Source organism: Nelumbo nucifera, chromosome 4 (assembly GCF_055504915.1).
Source record: "Nelumbo nucifera cultivar China Antique chromosome 4, China Antique-T2T, whole genome shotgun sequence".
NCBI classification, from domain to species: Eukaryota; Viridiplantae; Streptophyta; class Magnoliopsida; order Proteales; family Nelumbonaceae; genus Nelumbo; species Nelumbo nucifera.
In genome coordinates, this window is record NC_142652.1 from 15,798,473 (window position 1) to 15,823,682 (window position 25,210).

At 36.0% G+C, this 25,210-nt stretch overlaps 2 protein-coding genes across 4 annotated transcripts; one reads left to right on the forward strand and one right to left on the reverse strand.

Annotated features, from left to right (window-relative positions):
• The first annotated feature begins 1,663 nt into the window (after positions 1–1,663).
• LOC104586759 (ABC transporter A family member 7-like) lies at positions 1,664–12,780 on the forward strand. Its single transcript, XM_010244092.3, has 18 exons — positions 1,664–1,976; positions 2,703–3,084; positions 3,192–3,271; positions 3,414–3,558; positions 4,089–4,208; positions 4,297–4,421; positions 5,195–5,353; positions 7,640–7,802; positions 7,895–8,020; positions 8,120–8,203; positions 8,299–8,666; positions 9,340–9,540; positions 9,844–9,953; positions 10,070–10,154; positions 10,779–10,907; positions 11,013–11,118; positions 11,400–11,488; positions 12,298–12,780. Exons 1-18 carry the CDS (start codon positions 1,899–1,901, stop codon positions 12,595–12,597), a joined length of 2,850 nt encoding a protein of 949 aa, XP_010242394.1. The 5' UTR covers positions 1,664–1,898; the 3' UTR covers positions 12,598–12,780.
• A 6,135-nt stretch (positions 12,781–18,915) lies between these two features.
• Positions 18,916–24,821, reverse strand: LOC104586760 (transcription factor MTB1-like). 3 transcript variants are annotated; one of them, XM_010244094.3, is made up of 3 exons: positions 22,059–24,820; positions 21,761–21,959; positions 18,916–19,586 (listed from the first exon to the last, which is right to left on the reverse strand). In XM_010244094.3, the coding sequence occupies exon 1, from the start codon at positions 24,191–24,193 to the stop codon at positions 22,316–22,318; it is 1,878 nt and encodes a 625-aa protein (XP_010242396.1). In that variant the 5' UTR covers positions 24,194–24,820; the 3' UTR covers positions 18,916–19,586; positions 21,761–21,959; positions 22,059–22,315. The 3 variants fall into 3 exon arrangements, with proteins under 3 accessions (XP_010242396.1, XP_010242398.1, XP_010242399.1); XM_010244096.3 differs by having other exon boundaries at positions 18,916–19,603; XM_010244097.3 differs by lacking the exon at positions 18,916–19,586 and having other exon boundaries at positions 21,574–21,959; positions 22,059–24,535; positions 24,673–24,821.
• Between the last annotated feature and the right edge of the window lie 389 nt (positions 24,822–25,210).

Consider the following 25,210-nt stretch of genomic DNA (forward strand, 5'->3'; position numbering starts at 1 on the left):
ATATTTAATAATTACCAAAAAACCAGTATAAATGAAAATGTCAATAAATCATTTTTATTACCAAAATTAAATTTTAAAATCAACATTTTTTGAAATTATTGAAACTTTTTGAAAATTTTAGAATAAATAATTTTCAATTTCAAAAATAATAATATATAATTAATTTCATATAATAATAAATGAATATTTAAATATTGAAATTTCTAATGAATGTCATTAATTATTGAATGTTCACTAATTAATGATATGAATAAATTAATTTTTCAGAAGTTTATGTATTTATTGAATAATTAATTACTAAAAATATCAAAATAAATTAATACTTTATTCGTTTTGATTATTCTATATGTTTAATGTTTGGAAACTTTCCGCCTTTGTTACGATGATAAAGTAGGAGGTAGGGTGACATGGCACGAGGGTAAGAGCCTGATGATGTGGCCAAATGAGGGGTTTGAATATTCACGATTCATGGGAAGTAACCTGTTGGTATATTTTTCTTTAGTTTCGTGTGATTCTAATTAATTGCTTTTTGTCATTTGTTTCCATTTTGTTTTGTCTGTTAGTGGAGTGACTTGAGTTTCATATGTACTAAGAAGAACATTCTTGTTGGATTTATTTATTGGCATATGCTTTTAATTTATATCCTATAGAATTTAAGAGAAAATGCACTTGGACCACTACACACATGCATGTACACACCATTAGGTATACAATGATGGACCACTACACACACATGCATGTATAATAGTAGAATAAACCCAAACCTCTCCCACTATATACTTCGTTATTGTAAGGCATATGGACGTATATATATAGTGTTGAATTCAATAATGTTTTTGAGGCATACGTGAATGATTATTGATAATTTCTGTATTCATACATTTTCAATCAAATAATTTTATTTTTTTTGTATTTTATGTTATTTTGATTGTTGATTACTTATGGATAATAACAAATAATGGAAAATTAGATATAAGACCCAACCGGCCAATTCGACCCGTCACCCTCAAAATGCAAGGAACGCTTGGATTCTGAAACCCATTTGTTAGGTTTTATAAAGGATACAGGTTAGGTTGGGAGATTTGGGGAGGATTTAACGGCCGATTGTCATTCTTATTAGAAACCCATTTGTTGTAAGTTTTTTCGGTATGATAGTGGAAAATAGAACATTTCCGGGCAATCAGCAGTTTTTGACCAAAATCGGTACGAATATGATGGACGCGTCAAAAAAAAAAAAAAAAATAAATAAATAAAAAGGATATATCGGTCATTGGGTCAAGGGCAGTTCTGGAAATGAGGAAATCACGTCATGCCAATTGGTTTCTTCTCGATCAAGTTATAACTACTTGCTCTGTTATGTATGTTTACACTGTTATAAATGTCTTCCGTCTTTTCACACCGCAGCTACCTGGAAATTGTACTCATTGAGCGACGTTATGACAAAAGTAGCCTTCTTTTAACGTTTCACTCATTCGTTTTGTAGTCAGGGAAAAGCTATTGAAGTTTGAAAAAGGGAGGCGAAGTTAGGGACAATTTTGTCATTTCCGATCTTAGACGGAATTCGAAGATTGCCGGAAAGATGGGTCCCTCGTCAACCACGTAGGTGGGTGTGAGAGCTGCTTGTATATTTTATATATATATATATATATATATAACAATAATAACAATGAATTATAAAGCGTCGGGTTTATTTCCTATGCCGAAGCTTATTACACAAAAGGCCAGTTGATCACTCACACATACACACACAGATTGAACAAATACCAATAACCAGATGGCCTACCGTTCCTTGTCCTGAGGATTTAACAGCTAAATTCCTCTGTTTCTTCTTCTTCTTCTTGTGTATTCTGGTATCTGGAGTTGGGAGGGAAAGAGAGAGGGATTGAGGGAAGGCATCAATGGCGGATTCATCGCTTGGACCTGCGAGTTTCATGACTCAGGCCAACGCTTTGCTTAGGAAGAACCTTACTTTCCAGGTCTCTTTTCATTTTCAATCTCTTTGGCTCCCTCCTTTTATTTTGACGCTACTACTTGTTTCATACTTACGGAATGGTTGAAATTTGGTATTGTGAGTTTTCGCTTTCTTCTGAATTGTAGGACTCGATTTTTTTATTTGTTTTTTTTTTTCTTTTTATTTGGTTCTCTCGGGATTCTTGCTGGTTTCCTGTTCTTCTGTTTTCGGGATTCCATTTCACTTTACTTTTAAATTAGGCCAATGTGCTTAAATTTAATTGACTGTGTAGTCACTGATTTGATTCTTTTTCTGGTAGGAAATATTATTGCATAGTTTCTTTTCTTCTGTAAACCAGTCGTTTCCTCTTATATTAATTTTATGAGGATCTCAAAGGGTTAGTTCTCTGCTCAGATAAGAATTACGTAGATAAAAAGGGGTACTTGGATATCAAGAAGGAGAAAATTTAAAAATAATGTGTGTGTTAGTTTGCTGGAGATGTCCCTGACCAAGTCACTTACTTTCAGCTTATCCTTTCCCTGACAATAATTTTCACTTGCATGGTCACGGATAGTCAATTGCATCCTGGGTAATCCTGGTTTTCGATTTTGGGTACCTTTCTTTGTTTTTAAATTTCAAAATTTCTAATCAGAAACAGTCATGGGGAGTGCTCAGATACTGGATCAACATGGTGTATTTGACACTATTTTCATTGATGCGTTGATGATACTATAATTTTCTTGTTTTGCAGAAAAGAAATCTGAGGACAAATATCAGGCTCATAGCATTCCCATTTTTCCTCTGTTTGCTACTTGTTCTCATCCAAAGCTTGGTCGATAGTGAACTTGATAAGCCCAAGAACAAGTGTGGCTGCTCCTCTGTTGACATTAATAATGATGGCAAAAATGAGACAGTGTGTGGAATTGAGTACTCGACTTTGGATCAAGTGGGCACTTGTCCCATTCCCCACCCTGTGGATTGGCCGCCATTTCTGCAAATACCAGCTGCCGAATATCGTGCAGTTGGAACTGATTTTATTCCTTTTTCGGACTTGCCAGATGAGTCTTGCAAAGGGACAGACTCCTGCCCTGTAACTATACTTCTCACTGGGGGTAATCAAACCCTTCGAGAAAGTAAGTTTCTTGCCCCATGTCTACCTTGTTTTTATTTTCTTTTCTATTGACAAGATCATCTTAGATTTTTTTTCTGTGTTTTATCCCAATCTGTTCAATCCTCACAGGCTTGGCAGGGAATTTATTTACTGGAGCTTTCTCTCCAAATTCCTCTGAAATATTTTCTAGTTTGGCCAATGTTCTCCTGGTAAGTTTCTTTTCTTTTGGCTCCCACCTTGTTGCTCTTCCATCGTGAATGTACATAATTGGTCTTTGTTATGCTTACTGCATAAGTTAATCTTCAGACATCTACTAACTCTAATGTTTAATATGACATGGAAATCTTCCAGGGCTCATACTCAAAGCCACAAGAATCTAATTATCTTGAACCAGCTTTTTCCTCAAATGTTCCAGTCTATATTATTCAACCTCAGTGTGCACCAAACTTTTCGTTTTCTGTTCCCATTGAGATAGCATCTGTGACAATGCAACAAGGTAATATATATTTTTGGACCTCGCACCCATGAAAATTCCATTAGTTTGTTGCTTTATCCAATTTACTGCACCTCCATGATGAGGAATTTACAGAAACCCATTTTAGGACACAACCTTGGTGTCTCTCAAAGGAAATTCAAGCTAATTTGTTACAGTAGACATGCATGTCAAGGGACAGGATAGTAAGAACAGTACACTTATATCAAAGGGCCATACCATTAGTTGCTTTCAACTTTTCTGATCCCAAATTCTACATGAACCATGATGATATATTTTAGTGATCAAATGTTAACAAATGGTCAAATAAGAAGGCCAATTGATGGATGGTGTAGGTAATACAACTTGGCTAATTATTTGCACAGGAGATATCCCTGGTGGGACCCGAAATGCCAATGTGCTCAAACCCTGTATATGTCTTGTATGCCTTGATGTAATTAACAGGCCATTTTCTTTCCAGTGCTCTCTCTCTCTCTCTCCCCCTCTTTTTGGTAGTATCTTCATTATTGTCTGTGCTGAACTGTTTCTTTCAGAGGTAAGATGTGTTCAAGGATTACATTTATGGCGCAATAGTTCTTCAGAGGTAAATGATGAGCTATTTAAAGGTTACCGACAGGGGAATTCTGAGAGGAAGATTAATGAGATTGTTGCAGGTTGGTCTGCTTGATCTTCTTGTCCTTTCTATTTCTTCATTGTTTTCTAGTGTAGGAGGTCAAGATATAACTCAAAGTTTCCTTGCAGCTTATGATTTTTTAAACTCAAATGAAAATAATTTCAATGTGAGCATATGGTACAACTCCACCTACAAGAATAACACAGGAAATAGTCCTCTTGGGCTGGTGCGGGTTCCACGTTCAGTGAGTGTGGTATATATTCTGAACTTTGTAATCTCACTGTTTATGTAGTTAACACTTCCCCCTTTTACACCAACTTTTTGTATCACATGGTTTTCTTAGGACCTGAAATGTTGGTGGTTTGTGAGGGAGTAATTTTAATTTGAATTATGACTTCTAATTTAAATTAGGTTGTCTTCCTTGATGGGGATGAATCATCTATCCTCTCCATTGAATAAATGAGGACACCTTGCTGCAATAATATTCAGCAAAAGATAAAATGGACTAGTCATGCTTTTTCATTTTGTATCTACTTTAATTTATTCTTCTCTGCTCCATCAGCTAAACTACTGTATGTTGGTCCCAGAAGTGGTAATGTATAACCTTTGACTCCTCATTTGTGGTTGATGTGCAAAGAAAATTGTTTTCTATAGACTTAATGCTTAACATCTTTCATTTTTATTCTTTCTTTATTTTCCTTTTCTCTTGGAGGACTGCAAATTAAATTTTCAGGATAAGAAAGGAATTATGACAATGCATGTTGCTTGAAAGAGTAATTTATTTTAGATTAATTGGTAGTTATTCATGAAGATATGTTAGCTTGTTCTTGGTTTTATGTGCCACCTGATACAACATGATTCTTTTTTTAAATATGGTTGTGGTTAAAGTATAGGATTTGTTTTCATGTAATAGTTAACTTAACCCCTTCCACTCAAGCACATTTTTCTTTTGTTCTCAATGATCTGGTCTTTTGTTTGTATTTACGATGAAGAAAATAACAATATCTAACATATGTACATTTACAGGCCTCCAATGCCTACCTTCAGTTCTTGCAAGGTGCTAGCACAAAAATGTTACTTGAATTTGTTAAGGAAATGCCCAAACTTGGAACAAAGCTAAGTCTGGATTTCTCTTCTATTCTTGGTGGGCTTTTCTTTACATGGGTCATTTTGCAACTTTTCCCTGTGAGTATTGGACACGATGATCATCTACATTATAAATTGAGAGTAGTTGATGCTTATATATGTTATTAAAATTGGGTATGTATATTTGAACATATTTTACATTCTTGCTTTCCTATGCACTATTAAAATGCTTCTATCGGTTATCTAAGTGGACCTTATCTATTTGTCAGGATATGTTCTTCCACAAGTATGATTGTAGGCAATAGAAAACAAAATGAGCATGATGAATGATAACTAGCATCTTCCTGATTGCTTTCAGATTAGAGAATTTTAAACTGATTTTGAAATGTGTTTTTTGACATGTATATGTAATATGAGCTTGGTATGAAGATACTGGAATAACATATAACTCACCATTGACCTTACCGTTGCATGGTACATTCTTGGTGGACAAAGTGTTCCTTGGAACACATGAATTGATCTTTGAGAACCAGTTTTCATTTATTTCTTTTCTTCTTCTTACTTGTTTGACAATTGACATCTAAGATGCACCATAGTTCCACCTTTCTTCTGCAGTAATTAGGGCTCTCACCAACCAGGGGTGGAGCCAGGAATTCTCCACTTTTAACACCATCAATGATCTTTATATCCTTTCACTTTTAACAACACCTAAGCAAGCTCCAAAGCTGAGATGAGTTTCTCAGAGAATTTCTTCAAACCATTGCTATTGTGGGGGTGCCCTCAGCATAAGATCACTCTTAATCATCTGATTTGCACATTATTTTTGGTGTTCCAGTGGTAGCTTATCCACCATTTTGATAGAATCTGATTTTTTAATTAAAAAATGTATAATTGATATCATTTGATTATGCTGACTTTTGGTTTGGTGCAAGTATGCTTTAATTTCGGTCCCATCTAATGGTGGTTCCTGATCATCTCATTTAGGCACATGGCAGCTTATGAGGACCACCCTTTTGCTATTTATGATGAAGGTGCCCTTATTGTATATCACCTATGTTTTTTGGCAGGAAGAGGTTTATTAACATAGTAGTAGTTAAAATTCTAAAAAAAAAATAAATGATAGAGCAGAGAAAATTAAAACAGAGGTATAAGAATATACCTAAGAATTGAGAAAACAGAAAATTTAGGATTGAATGTCCTTAAGATTCAGAGAATGAAGTTATTTTGTTTTATTAAAGTTAAAGGTAAATATGCTGTAGATTCACCATTTTATGGATAAGTATATCTTGGAGGATGTAACTACATTTATAACATATAGATCTTGGGGCATGTGCTTTTCTTTTCTAGCAGATCTTGGGTGTGTCGCCATTGTAAAGAACAGATACAGAGCTTTCAATAATTAGTTTGATGTTATTAACCATATATGTGAAACCCATGACAAAAGGTATGTTAATGGTTCCAGTCATGGACAAATAGCTACAGTTGGAGTTTGATTTGGGTAAAGAAGTTCAAATTGTGGAGATCCATAATGGAGGGTTGTCATTGTAATGTTTTAAAACTTAGATATTTTCTCCTGGAGAACATGATTTTTGTGTTATTGACCACCTTTATGTAGGTTAAGGCACATGATGGTAATGACGAACATGAAATTTTATGTCTAGGAAATTATTCATTATGAAGAACTAGAGACAAGCTCCTATTTGGAGCTAATTTTAAGGTTCTTTACTTGATATGAAGTGTTTTGGTTCCTTTAAGTATAGGCACAGAGAAGAATGGTCAAACATGATTCAACATAACCCCACAGGTGGGATAATTATGATGATTATGATGTTTGGTGGTACTTCCTCCAACATCTTTATTTTTGTTTTCTTTTGTAGACCACGCCAGGAAGTCTAATTTTAGGTTTACCTTTGATTTGCAACAATTTTTTACAAATGGACCACCAAAGTCTACTGTCTGTTGAGCAGCCATGTTCCAAAAGAATAAAAGCAGACACCTTCTACCTATCAGTCCAGAATCCATATATTGAATAAAATCAAGTTAAAACTTGACAAACTGTCTAACTGGACTGTCCAATTGCAAACACTGTCTGGACAACTTGATGTAGTCTAGAACCCATATACTTTTAAACATTGTTTTTAGTAAAGTTCATTTTATAATTTTCACATTATCCTCTATATTCTGAGGATTCAAACATGGTGTAAAATTTCCATTTGGTGTCTCATTTTGAGCTGTACTCATTTATGTTGTGGCAGTCAAGTTTAAGAATCATAATATCATATATGATGTCTGATGATAAACAATTGTTCATTTTATTTCCAAATCTCCTATTTCCTTATTTTTATCTTAATCTGTGCTCTTCTCATAGCATGCCTTCTGATGTAGGTTATATTGACATCTCTTGTTTACGAGAAGGAACGGAACCTTAGAATCATGATGAAAATGCATGGTCTTGGAGATGGTCCTTATTGGACAATTTCCTATGCTTATTTTCTTTCCATATCGTTGGCTTATATGTTATGTTTTGTGATATTTGGCTCACTTATAGGTAATGCACCATCAGGGTAATTGCTTTTTCGTCATTTATTTCGGTCAAGTGATTTTCTGTGTCCTTTGTTCAATAGATTTCCTATTTTGCAGGGTTAAAGTTCTTCACACTGAATGACTACAGCATTCAATTTGTCTTCTACTTCATCTATATAAATTTACAAATATCACTGGCCTTTCTAGTGGCAACATTTTTTTCAAAAGTTAAGACTGCTGCAGGTTTGGCAATGCTTGAATCATTGTATCCGTAATAAAAATTTAAGCCCTACATTTTGATCTCCAGGGGCATTTGACACGATTTAAATTTGATGATGACAGTAATAGGGTACATATGCGTATTCGGAACAGGGCTTTTAGGTGGATTCCTTTTCCAGTTCTTTGTTGAAGATGAATCCTTCCCGAGTGAGCAGAACTGCAACTTTCTCTGGTCAATTATTTGCATATCTGAACTTTTTCTTCACTACTAATTATGATGGTTCATCATTGTTATTTTGTAGGAGGCTGGGTTATAGCTATGGAACTCTATCCAGGGTTTTCTCTATTTCGCGGGCTATATGAGTTTGCACAGTATTCCTTTTTGGGAAGTTATATGGGGACGGATGGGATGCAGTGGAAAGATTTGAGTGACAGCAACAACGGAATGAGAGAAGTTTTAATTATCATGTTTGTAGAATGGTTGGTAGTGCTTCCTGTTGCATACTATTTGGATCAAGTTTTAGCATTAGGAAGTGGTATTAGAAAGAACCCTCTATTTTTCATGCAAAACTTCTGGAAGAAGCGATTGCCATCTCTTCGAAGGCTTAGTTTGCACAGACAGGGATCTAAGGTTTTTGTTCAAATGGAGAAAGCTGATGTCTCCCAGGAGGTAACCTTGTCTAATGCTGTCATCGATTTATTGAAAGCTTTTTAGGGAGGAAATGGATATAAGGATATATGATACTCCATAAGTACAGTCTACTAAAATCACAGCTAGTGCCTGTGGACCTGGAGATTATACAACCACCTAAGTTCAATTTTCTTCTAGAGATCTCCTTGGTGAAATTATGACTTGGCTGGATTTTCCTAATCTTCTACCCAAAAAAAAAAAAATCCTAACCTTCTATCACCATGATAATGTGACTGCTACTTCTCTTTCTAAACATTTTCCTTGAACCATTGGCAACATTGTATTGTCTATATAAAGGGTGTAACTGAGTTGGTGGATACAAATATTCACTCAGTTTATTTGTTGGAGGGGATTTGTCAGTGTACAGATTTCCTACTGAAGTCTGACACTTGCATGTGCTCCTCAGTACCATACTACTTGTAATAAATCTTATGATTTATTTTATTTATTTACCTTGATCATTTTTTCCAACCCCATATGGTTGGGATAAGGCTTGGATGATGATGATGATGATGATTTACCTTGGTCATTTTTGTATTTGCTTTTTGCAATTGTATAAGTTCAGGTTCACATGTTTCAAAGTGGTTCTTGTAATGCATCTCTTTCTTTCTGTCTGTGGATATCACTTTCATCTTATTTACTCCTGTTTCAGAGAGAAAGGGTTGAACAGTTACTACTTGAACCACATACAAGTCATGCCATCATCTGCAACAACATCAAGAAGGTATATCAAGGGAGGGATGGGAACCCTGAGAAATTTGCAGTTAGAGGATTGTCTCTTGCTTTGCCTCGAGGGGAATGCTTTGGAATGCTTGGTCCTAATGGTGCTGGCAAAACTTCTTTCATCAATATGGTAAATAGATAGTACTCCTTCGGCTCTTCAAATCATTTCTGAAATATTGAAACTGTTTTTTCTAGTTCAATAGGTGTGGGATCAATGGATATTACTGAAGACATTTGTTGTTTACCTATGAGTTCTTTTCTTTTATTAAGGATTCTGTTGTTTTATAGTTTGGATTTTCTATAATTACTAACCAACATTTACTCATTATAGCTAGTTCTTCCTTTATGGAGACTATTCTTTACTTCCTAATCTTTATTTTGCCAATAATGGTTCTTTCCAGAACATTTGAGAATTTTGTGCATGTTTTGGCAGATGATTGGGCTTATTACACCAACTTCTGGCACAGCATTTGTTCAAGGCTTGGACATACGCACTGAAATGGACAAAATATACACCAGTATGGGTGTATGCCCACAGCATGAGTAATGAAACAACATTCTTTATTTTGTGTTGAGGAAAATTAAATTTTTATAGGACAAACTGATTATGGAAGTCATCTTCTTTTCCTAATTTTTCCTTTTTTGGAACTATGCTGCAGCTTACTCTGGGAAACACTAACAGGAAAGGAGCACTTACTATTTTATGGAAGATTGAAAAACCTAAAAGGTGCTGCCTTAACTCAAGTAAGTCTATGATTATCTCACCTATATATTGTTTCATTAATCATGACTTGCACTTTGAACTACTGACAGGTACATCTGGTAAATTTCTTGCTATTTAAAATATATAAAATTGCCAATTCTGCACATTTCCATCTTGACAACAAGTTTACAAATTTGAAACTGAAACTATCTTGACCTGATCAAATCAAGGAAGAGTTGTTAGGTGCAGTAATCATGAAAAGATATAACTATCCTTCATGTTTTGTTTCAATAAAGTTTTGATTAAAATCGAAGGCAGAAAAGGAGAAGGTGGTGGAAGGTATATCAACTATAGATGATATCATTTTGGATTTCTATTCCTCAAATCATTTTGCAAGAATCCAATGAATGTCCCAACCCACCTTCGAGTGTGCTGATTGTCCTCTAACGTTTTGTATACAGTTACTTCTGATAGAATAATGACTAAATCATACTGAGGCAAGTATCCCCCCCCCCCACACACACAAGTAACAGTCTTCATTGGAACAAAATCTGATGCTTATTTATCAAAAGAACAAGTCTTTGATTCTGGTCTTCTTGTACTTCTCATCCTCTCTCTCTCTCTCTCTCTCTCTCTTACACACACTCTCTGGTATGTTTCTTCAGGCAGTGGAAGAATCTATTAAGAGTGTAAACTTATTTCATGGGGGCGTTTGTGACAAACAAGCAGGGAAATACAGTGGGGGTATGAAGAGGAGGCTTAGTGTTGCCATTTCTCTGATTGGAGATCCTAAAGTACGTAATATCTATAGCATCTGGCTTGTAAAACAGTTCCCGTATTTGCATATACAGATTTCTTCATTATGCTACTTATGGTTTATCTCTTGGTAATTTTGCAAGGTTGTTTATATGGACGAACCTAGTACAGGATTAGATCCAGCTTCAAGAAACAATTTGTGGAATGTTGTCAAGCGTGCAAAGCAAGACAGAGCCATCATACTCACCAGTAATATACGCACATTTACTTTTCTAAATTATGTATTTGCATCATCTAACAAAATTGGAAGCTCTTAGATGCCAATCTTCTGTTTGTCTCTTGGCTGCAGTTGTTGCACAAGTTAAGCTTTGCTCTTGATATTGTTAGATAATGATAGCATTTCATCAAAAAAAAAAAACAAAAGATAATGATAGCATTAGAACCCACCACCCCCCTCTTACAGACACAAAAAAAGGGAAGGAACAAATAAAAAATCTTAACTAATGTCACTAACAAACTGGTTGTTTCAGCCCATTCCATGGAAGAGGCAGAGCATCTGTGTGACCGACTGGGTATTTTTGTAGATGGCAGCCTACAGTGCATAGGAAATCCAAAAGAGGTAATTTTACTTTTAATATATTTATTCACATTAAATAGTGATTATTTTCTGTGATATGGTAGTGTTCTTGAATTTCAAGATTCTCAGGTAACCATGAAACAAATTCATACTTTAGTTTCCTGCATGTAGACTTCATGTACACACCCTGAGCCCCTCTATATATGGGTTCTCCATGCTTGACATCCTTGATGTAGCACTAAAATGAAAAAAAATAAAAAAGATACAATATCATTATTATTTTCAAGTATTCACAATGTATTATTACCTCTTCTGTAGGGGGAGATGGAAAGGGCAAGGGATCAAATGCCTTCCTAGGTGTTTGTCCTAGTTAGTTTAACATGCATTTACATATTGCATGCCTACATTGTGCTTTCTTGAGTCTAAAATTCACTTTCTTCTTGACAATGGTCCCTATGGCAGACCAAAACTAAATAAACGCAAATCATGGTTAGTACCGCATAACCAGCTAACTGAGAACATGTATCTCAATAAGAGGTACTCTCTAAAGCAACATTGACATTGTTTATTTTATTTCCATTTGCCTTAAAGAAAGTTGGTTGTTGTTAAGTGAGATGGGTTGTGTTTTGTCTTACTGTGGATAGCAGACTAAACTCTAGTGGGTGATTATGCAAATCAGAGGTATATCTAGGTCATCACTGCATGGGCCCTCTTTGGAGGATCCATGGTATTGTGAGCTGCAATAAATGATTTTGTTTGATATAGAATTTCATAAGCTATCAAATAGTTCTTTTAATCCCTAATATATGTCAATTAGTTGACTGCTCTTTTTATTCCTGGTCAATTGACAGCTTAAGGCTAGATATGGGGGGTCATATGTATTTACAATGACAACATCTTCAAATCAAGAGGAGGAAGTAGAAAACTTGGTACGCCATCTCTCTCCAAGTGCAAACAAGATATACCACATATCTGGAACCCAAAAGTTTGAAATTCCTAAGCAAGAAGTGAAGATTGCAGATGTTTTCCAAGCAGTTGAGAATGCAAAGAACAAGTTCACAATACATGCATGGGGTCTAGCTGATACCACCTTGGAGGATGTCTTCATCAATGTTGCTCGAGAGGCCCAGGCATTCAATGTGCTATCTTGATTGTTGAAGATGTTCCCTACCACTAGTTATTTCTTTATATTGACTACTACAATTATTTGTTGATTGTTATTGATCCAAATGAAATGATCTTTGTATATATATATATATATATATATATATATATATATATATATATATTATTAATTTCAGGTTATCATCAATTCAATTCTCTATTTCTCTCTACTCCCACATGGATTTAAAATTAATATTTGATATCTTTCCTATGGTGTGCCAAATTGGGTAATCTCTCTGAAGAATTAACACAAGGTGCCTGGCCGGGTGGTCCCTTTTTAACAAATCCTGAACCCGATTGCAACCTATCAACTTTATCTTGCCGTGTTGTGTTTTGTCATGGCTGTCCCATCATTGTCTGTTTTGGCCAAGAATGCAAGAGTTGCATAAATCCATAAACTCGTTATTATTTGCTAACATTAATTCCTCGTTTTAATTACGCGTTTACAGCGTTGTGCATTGTGTGAATACTGATCCAGTACGTTGATGGTAAAATGACCAAGATTGTTCAGTCCAGTTGTAGAGATTTGTGAAGGAGCATAGATTCAATTATTTTTGTAAGGTGAAGTCAAGCACAGCAATATGGTTGATGGTTGCTGGTTGACGGTTGCAGGTTGCAGCACCAAATAGTAATACAGAGTGCATAGATAAGCACACTAAATGATTGTTAAGTGTGAGCACATTGAATAAGCACTCCAATGCGCACGTCAGTCAAACAAACAAGTCAGAAGCCCGCCCAGGCCAGCGCCCAGCCCGTGCATGGTTCATGGCTTCATGCCACTCCAACAGCCAATAGCCAATAGTCCAATCCAAATGCGCACGTTAATTATGGATATGGTCCAACTTCCCTTCTCCGATTCAAACTCTAATCCAGCATTTGGACAAGATTGGCTAGCTGGATGGAACATGGATCTGGTGGTGGAAGGATATTCACGTACGTTATGTACTATGTACCCTCCCTCTCTGCATTCACACTCTATTTTATTTTAGGGAAAATTTTCGATTATTATCTTGCACTTTGGTCCCGAACTTTATAAAATGTGATAATTCAGTATCTAAATTTTTAAAATATGACAATTCTGTACTTGCTGTTAATTAGTTGTTAAGTAGTATTTGAAAAAGACACAAGTGCCCCTTGAGTACCATCTAATTTTTTTTATCAATTATCCAAACATTGACGAAAAATTAACAGTCTCAAATCCTTGCCTCTTCTATTCAAAAAAGTTGGCATCATCGGAATGTCCACTCAAACGTGACCTCAACTTTCTTTAATAGAAAAGACAGATTTGAGATTGTTAATTTTTTTTGTCAATGTTTAGATGATTGATAAAGAAAATTAAATAACACTTGAAAGACATTTGTGTCTTTTACAGATGCCACTTAACAGCTGATTAATAGCTAATTAACAACAAATACCGAATTATCGCCTTTTAAAAATTTGAATACTAAATTATCATTCACATTTTAAAATTCGAGGACCAAAATAGCATTAGACCCAAAATACAAGATACTAATTAAGAATTTTCCCTTTATTTTATTTAAATTGTATTAGTGATATGACATGACTTTGACCCATTAGAGGCCAGGGTGCACGTGAAATAGGGCCCACTGAAGGGACCAAGGGTGCAAATGTGCAGTGCAAAGTGATGTGAGAAAGCGGGATGAAGGGTACAAGTCGGGGCACATGCACATGTACATTTATATATGATGGTAAGGTTGGTAGGCAGTAAATGTTGAGAAGGTAATGACGTCATATTGATATTGTGTTGCCCGGACTCTCCATTCATCAATGATCAATTATCAATTGATCATGGTCCCTCCGTCTCCTTATGACAATTAACTTCGAGATGTACTTTAATTAGGGCTTGATGGCCATTTCGATTTCAACTATTCCATTCCATTTTCCTTTTGGGAATGAAATCCCTCCCCCTCCCTTGGCAACGAAATCCCTTTTTCATTTTAATCTCTTTGAACCAAACAGATTATTATGGGAGTATATCCTTTCCATTCCAAAGTTTTTCTTTTTCTTTTTTTTTTAATTCCAAATCCAATTGTAAATCAAACGGACCCTTAATTTAAATTAGACATAAAAGTAAGAATAATTAAGAAAAAAATGGTTCGGTTGACGTCTGAATCAGTATTTGTGTACACAGCAATTAGCCATGGGAGATGAAGACTTTGCTCACTCGCTCTGTCACGTCACTAGTCACTCCTGACTCCTGAGTGATCCTCCCGTTTCACGTTTAAATCATGAGTTGTGATATGGATGGATTGATCGTCTGGACTAGTGATGCATTATGTGTTAATCTAAATCCAAATTGTGTCAGTTGTTAATGGTCAACATCACCTGATAATAAAATAAGGCAGCTATTGCCTCTACCTAAGATTCCTTTTAAATTACATGACGTGATTGAGACTCCTTGATTGAATCATGAATTAGTCTAATCTTCCCACTTTTAATTATCAAACCGGGGGGGCGTTGGCTGATGTGAATGGTTTTGTACGTTTTCTAAAACAAATGCTGCTGCTATGTCAGTTGTCACCTTAAATAATCCATATCGTTTAAATAAATAGTACGTAGTCAATGTTTACACTAAAAAATTTATTAATTCATTAATTTTGCATGAAATCAAAGGGTGGGAATAATCTTATTAAGGTTAAATGGGGTTTTGGATGAACTTGAGTTCAGTTGGTAAGGTATTGCATGCATTTTAGGCCTTCGCTTCTTTGGTAAGTTGGTGGGTAGGTGTATTTATTCATGTTTTTTTGTTTTATAGGTAAATAAGGTAATGTCCATTTTAACCATAAAAATCTATTATTAAAAAGGATATTTTTGTTCTATTCAAGTGTTGACAATTTCTCCAACAGGTGGGAAAGTTATTTATCCACATAAGAGATAGGTATCACTTACCCAAGAAATAAATTTTCTCTAATTCCCACATAAATTTAAAAATAGAACGTGAAATTCTTAGTCAATGAGAACCAAAATCCCATTGACCAAATTTCTCCCCTCCCAAAATCCGAAAAAAAAAAACACCCCCTTAATAATTAGAACAAATGTTCATATGTTGTAATAAAACATAGCACAAATGTTTATATTTAGTATTTGGTGATATGCCCAAATCCCCATACAGGCCATTGATTAGCACAACACCACAATTGTAACCCCCTCCTCTCCAAATTTGGTGGTAGCAGGGTTTGAATCCCTATCTCTACTAAAATGAATCAGCTAACATACCAATTGAATTACACCTATTGGGTAAGTGAATTTACCTAGGAAACAACAAAATTGTAAACCAATAAGACCTAAAAGTTAAATCCATTATTATATAGGAAATACTTTTTTGCACACATGCATATTACATAGTATACATTCTTACACTAATATATATATATATATATATATAATTGTATACACCTTGCCGCGCAGGCATAAGAGGTCAATGTAACAACTAACAAACCAAAAGGCCACGGTACACATCTAAAAAGTAAAGGATTTCTTTCTCTCTCTCTCTCTTTCAATACACACACTACACACAAGAAGGAAAGGAAAGGAAAGGTTTTGGTTTTGCCAAACCATGAATGGCTGTCCTGTTACAAAGCATAAAGAGACACAAGAAAACCATTCTATGTCCCCAACTCACTTGCCACGTATCATGCAACAACTTTGCCAACCAAGCTAAAAAACAGTTAAACAAACACCACGTACGCATCATCGTCACATCACACCTTCTGCACCTTTTAATATTTGCCAACGGCCATGTCTCCTAATCCTTTCTCCTTTTTTTTTTTTATTAATTAAATAAACTTACTTTATTCATGTCTCCAAACAAATTCTTATACGCCACTGTAAATGTGAAGAGAGATGAGTAGAGGAGGAAGGGGAAGGAGGCCGGGAGAGCAAAATAAATATAACTTTGGCTTGGGGCGATGGAATTAACGTCAGCTCAACTTAAATATATATCAACATTACATTATGTATTATAGATCTTGTCGGTGCATTGTGCGTATACTCGCAAAAATAATAATCCTTTTATTATGATTTCTAGCCCGGTTCTTAGTACATTTATTTTTATATAACACCAACTACCAAGTCTTATTTTATATTAATATTATAATTTGTACAAATAATGAAATAAATATTTCAGGCGTGGACCCGGACTAGAGCCCATAGCATAGGTGCTGCTAAGCTAAGCCCCCTTCTTTTGTAGTGGGTTAAACAGACAGCTTCAAAAGCCACCACGTGACTTACCAGATTAATTCTACGGGCACGTGCCAAAAAGAGTCTCTCCCCTCTTCACAAGGACAAATTATTCTTTCTTTTTTCTGTTTCATGCTTTTAAAGAGAAGAGAAGCAATGTGGTAAGCTCATTTTTGAAACAAAACAAAATCTTGTCAGCATGACAGCGGTAGAATTAAAAACCATAAGGCTATGTTTGGTTTGAAGGAAAAGGTAAGGAAATTTATACAAAGTTTGTAAAGACTTTCTCAAACTTTTCCTTCCTTTCCCTACTCTTTCCTTCAAACCAAACACTAGAAATAACTTACCAGTTACCAAAAACTAGAGACTTTAATTTTGATTGATGTACATGTTACTACTTTCAATCATTAATCATCTACAGTAATCGCCCAGATGCAATAAAGCGTTATCATTTAATTTACTTTACTATCAAAAAGAAACAGCTAAAATAGTTAAGTTAAAAGACAATAAAAAGTCGTGTCTTTTTCAACTTGAATTGCTGTCTTCTTGTGGAATGTTTGTCCAGACAGCTTTTAAGTTTGTTAATTGTAGTTTTTCATTTTTGTTATATCTTGGGAGCAAATTTACTTGCAACTAAGACTCAACTTGGATGCCGTGTAAATTTCATTTCCATTGCTGTAAATATAAGTGTAAATAAGTTGAGTGTATATTCATTCTGGTTTACTTTTGATTTAGGTCTAACTGTTTTTATTTGTTTGTGAGAAGTAAAATTATGTGGTCCTCACCTTATATGGAAGAGAATGGTGGTAAGGTTATTTGTTTGGGAGTGAGGAAGGAGAATTGAGTAGGACAAAGGTGATGTAAACTTTGTACCAGTTTTTAGATGCAAAATTTCCATTGCCAATCAGTACAAATGAGACAAAAAAATGGATGCAAAATTAACACAACTGAATCAAGTGCAAAATTTTATTTAATTTAGATTTACATTGCCAACAAACAAAGCCAAAACAACAAGCTTAATCTACTGAGTGGGAGCAAATCATGTTTTAAAACAATTTTTGGAAAAAAATACAAATATAAATATAAATATATACAGTACAAATACATACAAAATACAAGGTTTTGCATTGTATATATTTACATTTGTACTCTTTCCCAAGTCCAAACTGAGCTTTAGGCTCTATTTTCTGCAGTTTAAATCTGAACTAAATACAAATTTTGCATCCATTTGTTTTGTAACCATGGTTTGCACTCTTGCCCGATCAAACATTTGTACGTTGTCTCATTTGCACTCGTTGACAGTGCACAATTTTGCACCAGTTTTTGAGATGAAATTTTACACCACTTTCCTCCTCCGTCAATTCTCTCCTATAAAGTGGAGACCATATCGATTGGATTCCTACCATACTCCTAAACAAATAACCCTCCTAGCTCCATTCTCTTTCATATAAAGTGGGGACCATTTAATTTTACTTCTCACAACAAACATCAAAAACAGTAAAACCTAAAGCAAAAGTAAATCAGAATTTACACTCAACCTATTTGCACTCCCTTGCATTTACACTGGTGCAAATGATTATTCTTCCAACACTTTATAAGCCATAATCAACAAGTCTAAGCAAAAAGCAATTGAAAAAAAAACGCATACCTGAAGCCATAACTTAATATATGTTTTGATTCATTTTCAATCTGCTTTATTTAGAGGTTATACGTAAAGCCCTCTCTTGCTGCCTAAGGGATACCTTCTTTAGTTGAAACATGTATATGAGCTTCAAAAGATGATTTTCGGGCAACCTAGAAAAATAAACGGCCTAAATCGTATATCCATAAAAAACCTAATCCTAATTCTAATTCTACACAGACTAAACAATCAAAATCTTAATGTTCGCCAAAAATCATAAGTCAATTGACACATGAGAACATTTTTAATCCAGCTTTTAAATCCAATAATACGACGATTGAGGATTAAACTCTGCGACCATATCCAACATCGAAGTCCACTTGATCCGCCGGAAATGAGCTCAACCCAACCGACCCATCTCATATATTAGGGTTATGGCTGGCGAGCCCCACCAAACATGTCAAACAAAGAAAAGCAAGGCAGTGATTCAAAGTTCAAACAAAGTGGATTTATTTATCAATCAAATTAGGCTAAACGTGGCTCATACAAAACACATGTAAATGCATCTTATAGATCTACGATACCCAATAGTCATATGTCAATCTCAGTCCAACAAAAAGGGTTGAGTTACAGGAACATCTGAATGTCAATGTCTTGACAAAAATGTCTACAATCAAGTCAATCGACAGTTCACTGATTGGATTCAACAAGTCTGAACCATATTGGAAACATTGCATTTGGAGAGGAGCATGTATAACCCAGCAAGCTTCAGTTGACTTTCCACGGTTCAGCTGTCATTACATAAATAGAAGCCCCAGCAAGCTTCAAAGACACTGAGAAAAGATAATAGCATTTGGGTTTTTTCCATGTAAACGATCAATTACATTTTCTTTACCGTTTTTGAATGTATTGTTACTGTTTTTGGAAGTATGCCCACTAATTAAAGTAGAAGCAAGAAATAAAGAAAAAGAAAATCCTACCTTTAATAACAGGCACGGCAACAATTAGCCAAGAAATCCATAGAAAATATGTTATTTTACTCACGCACAAGCCAATTCACTTCAGTAAATCTCGATTCCTTCTAAGGCCACAATTTCGTGCAACAAACAGGCCAAGATGTTTCTTTGGCTCAGATAAATTTACCCGAGGATCCACCTGCCATCCCATAGAAACTAGGACCATGGTTAAATTAGGATTGCAGCAGATGCAGCTAAAACAACAGGGATTCACCAAATGCAGCCAGATGTTGGACTATTATATTGGAGTTCCAGCGTCCAACATGGAGCCACAGCATGTTTTTTAACATAAACTTGATCATTTTCAAATGAAGAACAGAACTGAGACATGGACCGTAATGCACCTCTATGCTACAAACTAAAATGTCTACCTTCTAAATGATAGTAAAAAAACGTTAAAAAAATGAAACCAATAAGAAAACACCCAAAAAAATGTGACTGCGGGCATTTTTTTCTCTTTTGGGTGGGGGTGATTAACTGGCTTTAACAAGCCATAAAGGCTGTACCTAAAATAGGCAAATTGCTGAATGTACAACCATTAGTTCCTATGCCAGTGAGTGGGGTTTACTGATCTTTTTGTCACAGTTTCAAAAGCAGAGAAGGGAAAAATTACTATCCTGTAACTTCTGCATCAGTTTCGTTAAATCAGTTGAAATTTATAACCATTGTGCTTAAAATGAAGATGTCTGGCATGTATATTGTTTGAATAATCGAATAATTGGTTGACATAAGCTAGTAAAAAGAAAGGAAACAAACAAAGAAAGCTCAATATGTGTGTACTTTTTTGGGCACAAAACCAACATTTGCTACAGCAATAACACTACAAGTGATGCAGGTTATTCATCTCTCAATACTAATAAAATAATATGCTAGTGATAAAAAATACATAGCAATACTAATTGATACAAAATGAAATGTTAACAATCACCTACAATGCAAGAAAAATAAATTCTTTGAGAAAAGGGCTCCAGCGGCCATCAAGTATGGCTTACAACCCAATAAATGAAAATGATAATGACATGAATTGAATTATCATCCAAGGACAAAATGATGAGTACCAATCAGAGAACCATGTTGAAAAATCTTATACAAGAAAAAAATGATTTATTCAATCTGGGAGTCAATGTTGAATAATCCCATTACACATACAAAATGTAGAGAAATGTCTATAAATATAAATAAGGGAAAACTCAAAAGGCACAATTTCATTTTCCCAAGCCAAGTTTGTGCAGAAAACTCTCTGAACTAACTTTCCTTATTTTTAGAGTTATGCCTATTAAATCCTAAATCTAGCATTAACCTCATTTTTAGTACTTTAACATTTTATCAATAAAAAAACGTTTCTTTATATTCTTTCTCCCTATTATTATGATAAGATAAGAAACATACCTTTCTAAAATCATGATGCTGGAAACACAAATGGATAAATGATTAATTAAATAATTACAAAAAGAAAAATAAAAGAGAAATGTACCTTGTACAAAAGTAAAATTCAAAGGAAAATAACCAGAAAAAAAAACCTTTACTTTTATGGAGGTTTCCTTGACAATAACAAAAATCGGTAGGAAAGTCCATTGGAAGTCTAAAGTCAATTTATAAATAGCTAGCCATAGGTTAAATACAATGAGGACCTAGTGGGCACCACTGCATAAGTTCACTTCAAAGGAAAATTTTTACAAAGATTTTGATCCACATTCCCCAATTGCAAGCTCAATTTTAGATATGCCCATATTTTCCCTACAAATAACAAAAAATTAGAGGAATCCATTATGACTAAGAAAGCATATATATATTGGCAGAGATCATCTTAAGGAATCCACACAGAAATTGTGTGGATTAACCATTTGCTTAAAAAGTAGTAAAGAGCCTTTATTTTCTTTCCTTTACCAATCAATTATGTGTCCCCTCCCCCTTTCTGAATTTTTGCTCTCTTTCATTGCAATTGATCCTTGAAATGGAAATTCTAGGGTCAGGTTTCAATAGATTAAATAACACATATATGAAAAAAATACAGTAAGGTTTAACAATGATACAATTTTCAGATTTCTGGGTTAAATTATAGTGAGCAGAAAATGCAGGGGACTGGACTATCAACATAAAGCAAGCAAAAGAAAATGACAAAGTTATTTTAAGAATAGGAAAATCTTAGAGAATTAGAGTCTGAAAGGAGTGACAAGGGGCCTTAACAAAGAATCATTTGGAGTTATAAAAAATCCATTGGAGCATTAGTAGATTCATCACATATTTATGTACAATCCATCTATACTTTCTCAACAGATTTACAAAATTATGTTATAACTTTCTGACGCTCACCACAGGAGAACAAATGTCTTAGAAAATCCAAGAGTACCACTACAGCTCCAGATGCTTCTGTGGTTATGACATTTCCAAGAATCCAAAGAGCTTCAATGAAAGATTGAATTAATAAAATCCATAAATTTTCCAAACCTTCCTTGACTTTGGAATTCCATACTAGTGAAGTTTGAAACTGCTATCAGTTGAAATGAAGCACCTGGGAAACACAGAAGTTAGAAATATTAATAGAGTGCAATGAACTAGATATATTCAAACCAAGAACCAAGTAAAGATGTTCAAAAGTTTGTAAACTTACTGATTTATTGACTTGCAAGGATTGCTCTGAGTTGGCAAAAGACCCATACTTATAAACCCAAAGACACTGTTGCACTAGTCAGTCAATCTAGGTAGTAATGTTCTACTGATTAGCACCTCAGTTTACATAGACCCCCCCCCCCCTTGTATGACAAAACCTCCATAAAGCTTTCAAAATTCAAATGGACTCTCCATTCCAAAACTTAGTCTAAGAACTATGTGGGGTTGGATCCAATACTACCCAACTCGTGGAAATGGCTATAAGGTGCTGGGTTCACGAGAAAATGCAGTTACCAACTTGTCCTTCGTAAGCTGCTCAGATCCTTGAGAGTTGACCACGAATGTGTGGAAAACGGTATCATTGCCTGCAGAGATCTTTGATTCGACCACAGTGATCTCTGCCTCTTTGAATGCATTGATAACTCTTGATACAGGATGAATATCCAAAGGGCAGCTTGCCCTTACAATAACCTCATCATGAAGGGATTGAATATCAATGTCCAGACCTCTCTTACTATTTTGTCCAGAAGAATTTGCTTCTGAAGCCACAGTGTCTCTAGACTGGTTTCCAAACTTCTCTTTCTCTGATTCCAAGTCCTTGAGCTTCTTCTGGAGTTCAGTGATGTAGGTTATGGCATCTCCTAGCAAGGAAGCCTTGTCCATCTTGGAGATGTTGGGCACAACGGCTCTTAATGCATAGAATCGTTGGTTAAGCTTCTCTCGACGCTGCCGCTCAGCCTCAACATGGTTAAGGGGCTCTTCTCTTCCATTTGCAGGTTTCCTGCCCCTTTTCCTGGGTCTTTTCTCATCTACTGGGCCCAAACGGTCTTCCTTGCATGATGCCTCAACATCTGAGTGCTCTGATTCTATGGTACTTTGCCGAGCAATCACTGAGGTCCTTGAAGTTGCCCCTGAGAAATCAATCTGTCTTGGTGCCTGCTTCTGAGCCTGAAATTGGCACAACCGAGAGTCCTCCCTTACCCCATTACAGTGGCCCAATGATCGATGGGCAGGATCAACATCATTACTAATCATCAAAGCTGTGTTGCCAAGCTTTTGTTGATTGTTTCCTGTATTTTGAGAACTGATAACTTCGGCAGTTGCCCCTTGTTTTACACCATGAAACCATGAAGACCCAACAGCATGAAGACCCTTCCGGCTGTTTTGAAATGGAAGTCCATTCCCATTTGCGTAGGCTTCCCAGGGCCTCTCCTCCACCTTCGCAACAATAGGCTTTTCACTGAGCTGAGAGCGACTTGGGTTCAGATCCTGACCAAAAATCTTTGGGAATTCATCTGTTCGTGCCCCCGAACCAAAGCCCGATGCAATGACACCATTATCTTTCTTCTCGTTCAATACTGGTGCGGCTGCTAGCGGTTTGACCTGGAAAGGTAAGGATGCAGACGTTGAGAACATGAACTTTATCGTTTGCAATACCTCCAAATTCTCGGGAATGGATCTCACTGAACCCAATTCGGCCACCCCAGTATCCGTGGGGACAAGAACGATAGTCTGGATCCCAGCAGCCCTCGCAAGGAACGACCGGACGCAGTAATCAAAAGGTGATTTCAGAGCATCCGAGATCCACAGGTGCTTCCCTGATCCAAACGCCTTACCAGGGGCCCCTTCACCCTGAGGAAAGAAGAAATACATAGAAGCAAGGAAGAACATCTCCGTGTCTGTAACCCTGTCCAAGCCGAATGCATAGCTTTCCTCATCGGGACCACCGAAGACAGTTTGAAGTTTCTGCAGAACCCTCTTCCTCATCTTCTGCTGAGTTTCGTCATCAACCCGGAGGCTGAGATCATGGGTAACTTCGGACTCTTCACCTTCCTTGGGCTCTCGGCAATATCCATCTCCCCAACCCAAAACCAACTCCCCAGTCTTCGAACTGGAAATCTGCCAAAATATTGCGTAATTCCAGGTAAAATTTGAAGCATTTGGGCCGTCGACGAGTTCCGAAAGCTTGTTTTGCAAATCCGCGTCATTACCAACAGCCGTCATCAGACCCTCGGAAGACACAGTGCTCGTCGTCAAATAGTCGAACGCCCGAGAACCCAGAACTGCCACAATCGTGGCCTTATCCTCATCGTTCCAAAACCCACCACCCAGTCCTAGTCCAGTCTCTACTCCCATCCCCAACAGCCACCTCCCCAGTGCCCCAGCCCGAAAAGAGAAAAGGAAAACCAACAAGAATAACACAAACCTTAAAATTTAAAAGCTGCACCAACCAAAACCCGATGCTCAAAATGAAATTTTTCTAGAAAACCACCCCCGAGAAATCTACCAATCACCTACAACACCAGACCCAGATCCCACGCTCAACATATTCAACAACAACATAGAAATTAAAAGAAACCAGCATGACCCCCCATGTTTCTCCATTTATCCCTTATCATGGCCAATTCGGGTTTATTAAGTTTCAGATCTCACGAGCTGTCAAGTCGATTTACCGGGCCAGACCCACAATACAGAAAACTACAAATAAAATGAAAACCTCTGTCAGTTAGGAATTCGAAGAATATACAAACCAGTTTCTCCACCGAGATTCAAAATGCTTGAAACGTTTTGTATTGCCATAAATTTCCCGGCAATGAAGTAACAGAGAATAATACCCGCAACACATAGACAAGATTACTTTCGGTTCCAGCCCGCCAACAACCTTATAGAGTGTGGGCGTTCGACAGGAAAAAGAGGTCTACCAGTAAACGGCAGGAGAGAGGGAGAGAGAAAGGGGAGGAGGAGGAGGAGAGAGAGCACCCTATGTCTATCGTACAGTCCCAAAATAAAAACCCTTACTCAAACCATGGTAGAGTTAAAAAGTAACTATGATTAGTTTCGAGAATTGAAATCGGAGGAGTCGGAGGTAATCGATCAGGCCAATAGGACAAGTTCGTGTTTTGTTGCAAATTTGCAACTTGCAATATGAGCTGAGCTGAGCTGAGCCTAAACGAGGAGAGTTTACTTTAGCCGGTTACTCTTATGATCACATAGAATTCAACCTATGAAAAGATAAATTAGGAACATCCTTCTTGCTTTTACAAATTTATTTAAACTTATGCTATAGTTTGCATTTTACTAAAACACTCTTTATAGTCTACAATCTATTTATTTAATGGACATTTCATATTTATAAAAAAAAATTGACCTTTT

Bases quoted from the DNA above. Each gene is read 5' to 3' on its own strand.
- LOC104586760 (XM_010244094.3), bottom strand. From the start codon at position 24,193: ATGGGAGTAGAGACTGGACTAGGACTGGGTGGTGGGTTTTGGAACGAT.
- LOC104586759 (XM_010244092.3), top strand. From the start codon at position 1,899: ATGGCGGATTCATCGCTTGGACCTGCGAGTTTCATGACTCAGGCCAAC. The intron at 3,085-3,191 runs GTAAGTTTCTTG...CAATCCTCACAG, and splicing joins TAATCAAACCCTTCGAGAAA to GCTTGGCAGGGAATTTATTT. The intron at 8,021-8,119 runs GTTTGGCAATGC...TGATGATGACAG, and splicing joins AAAAGTTAAGACTGCTGCAG to TAATAGGGTACATATGCGTA.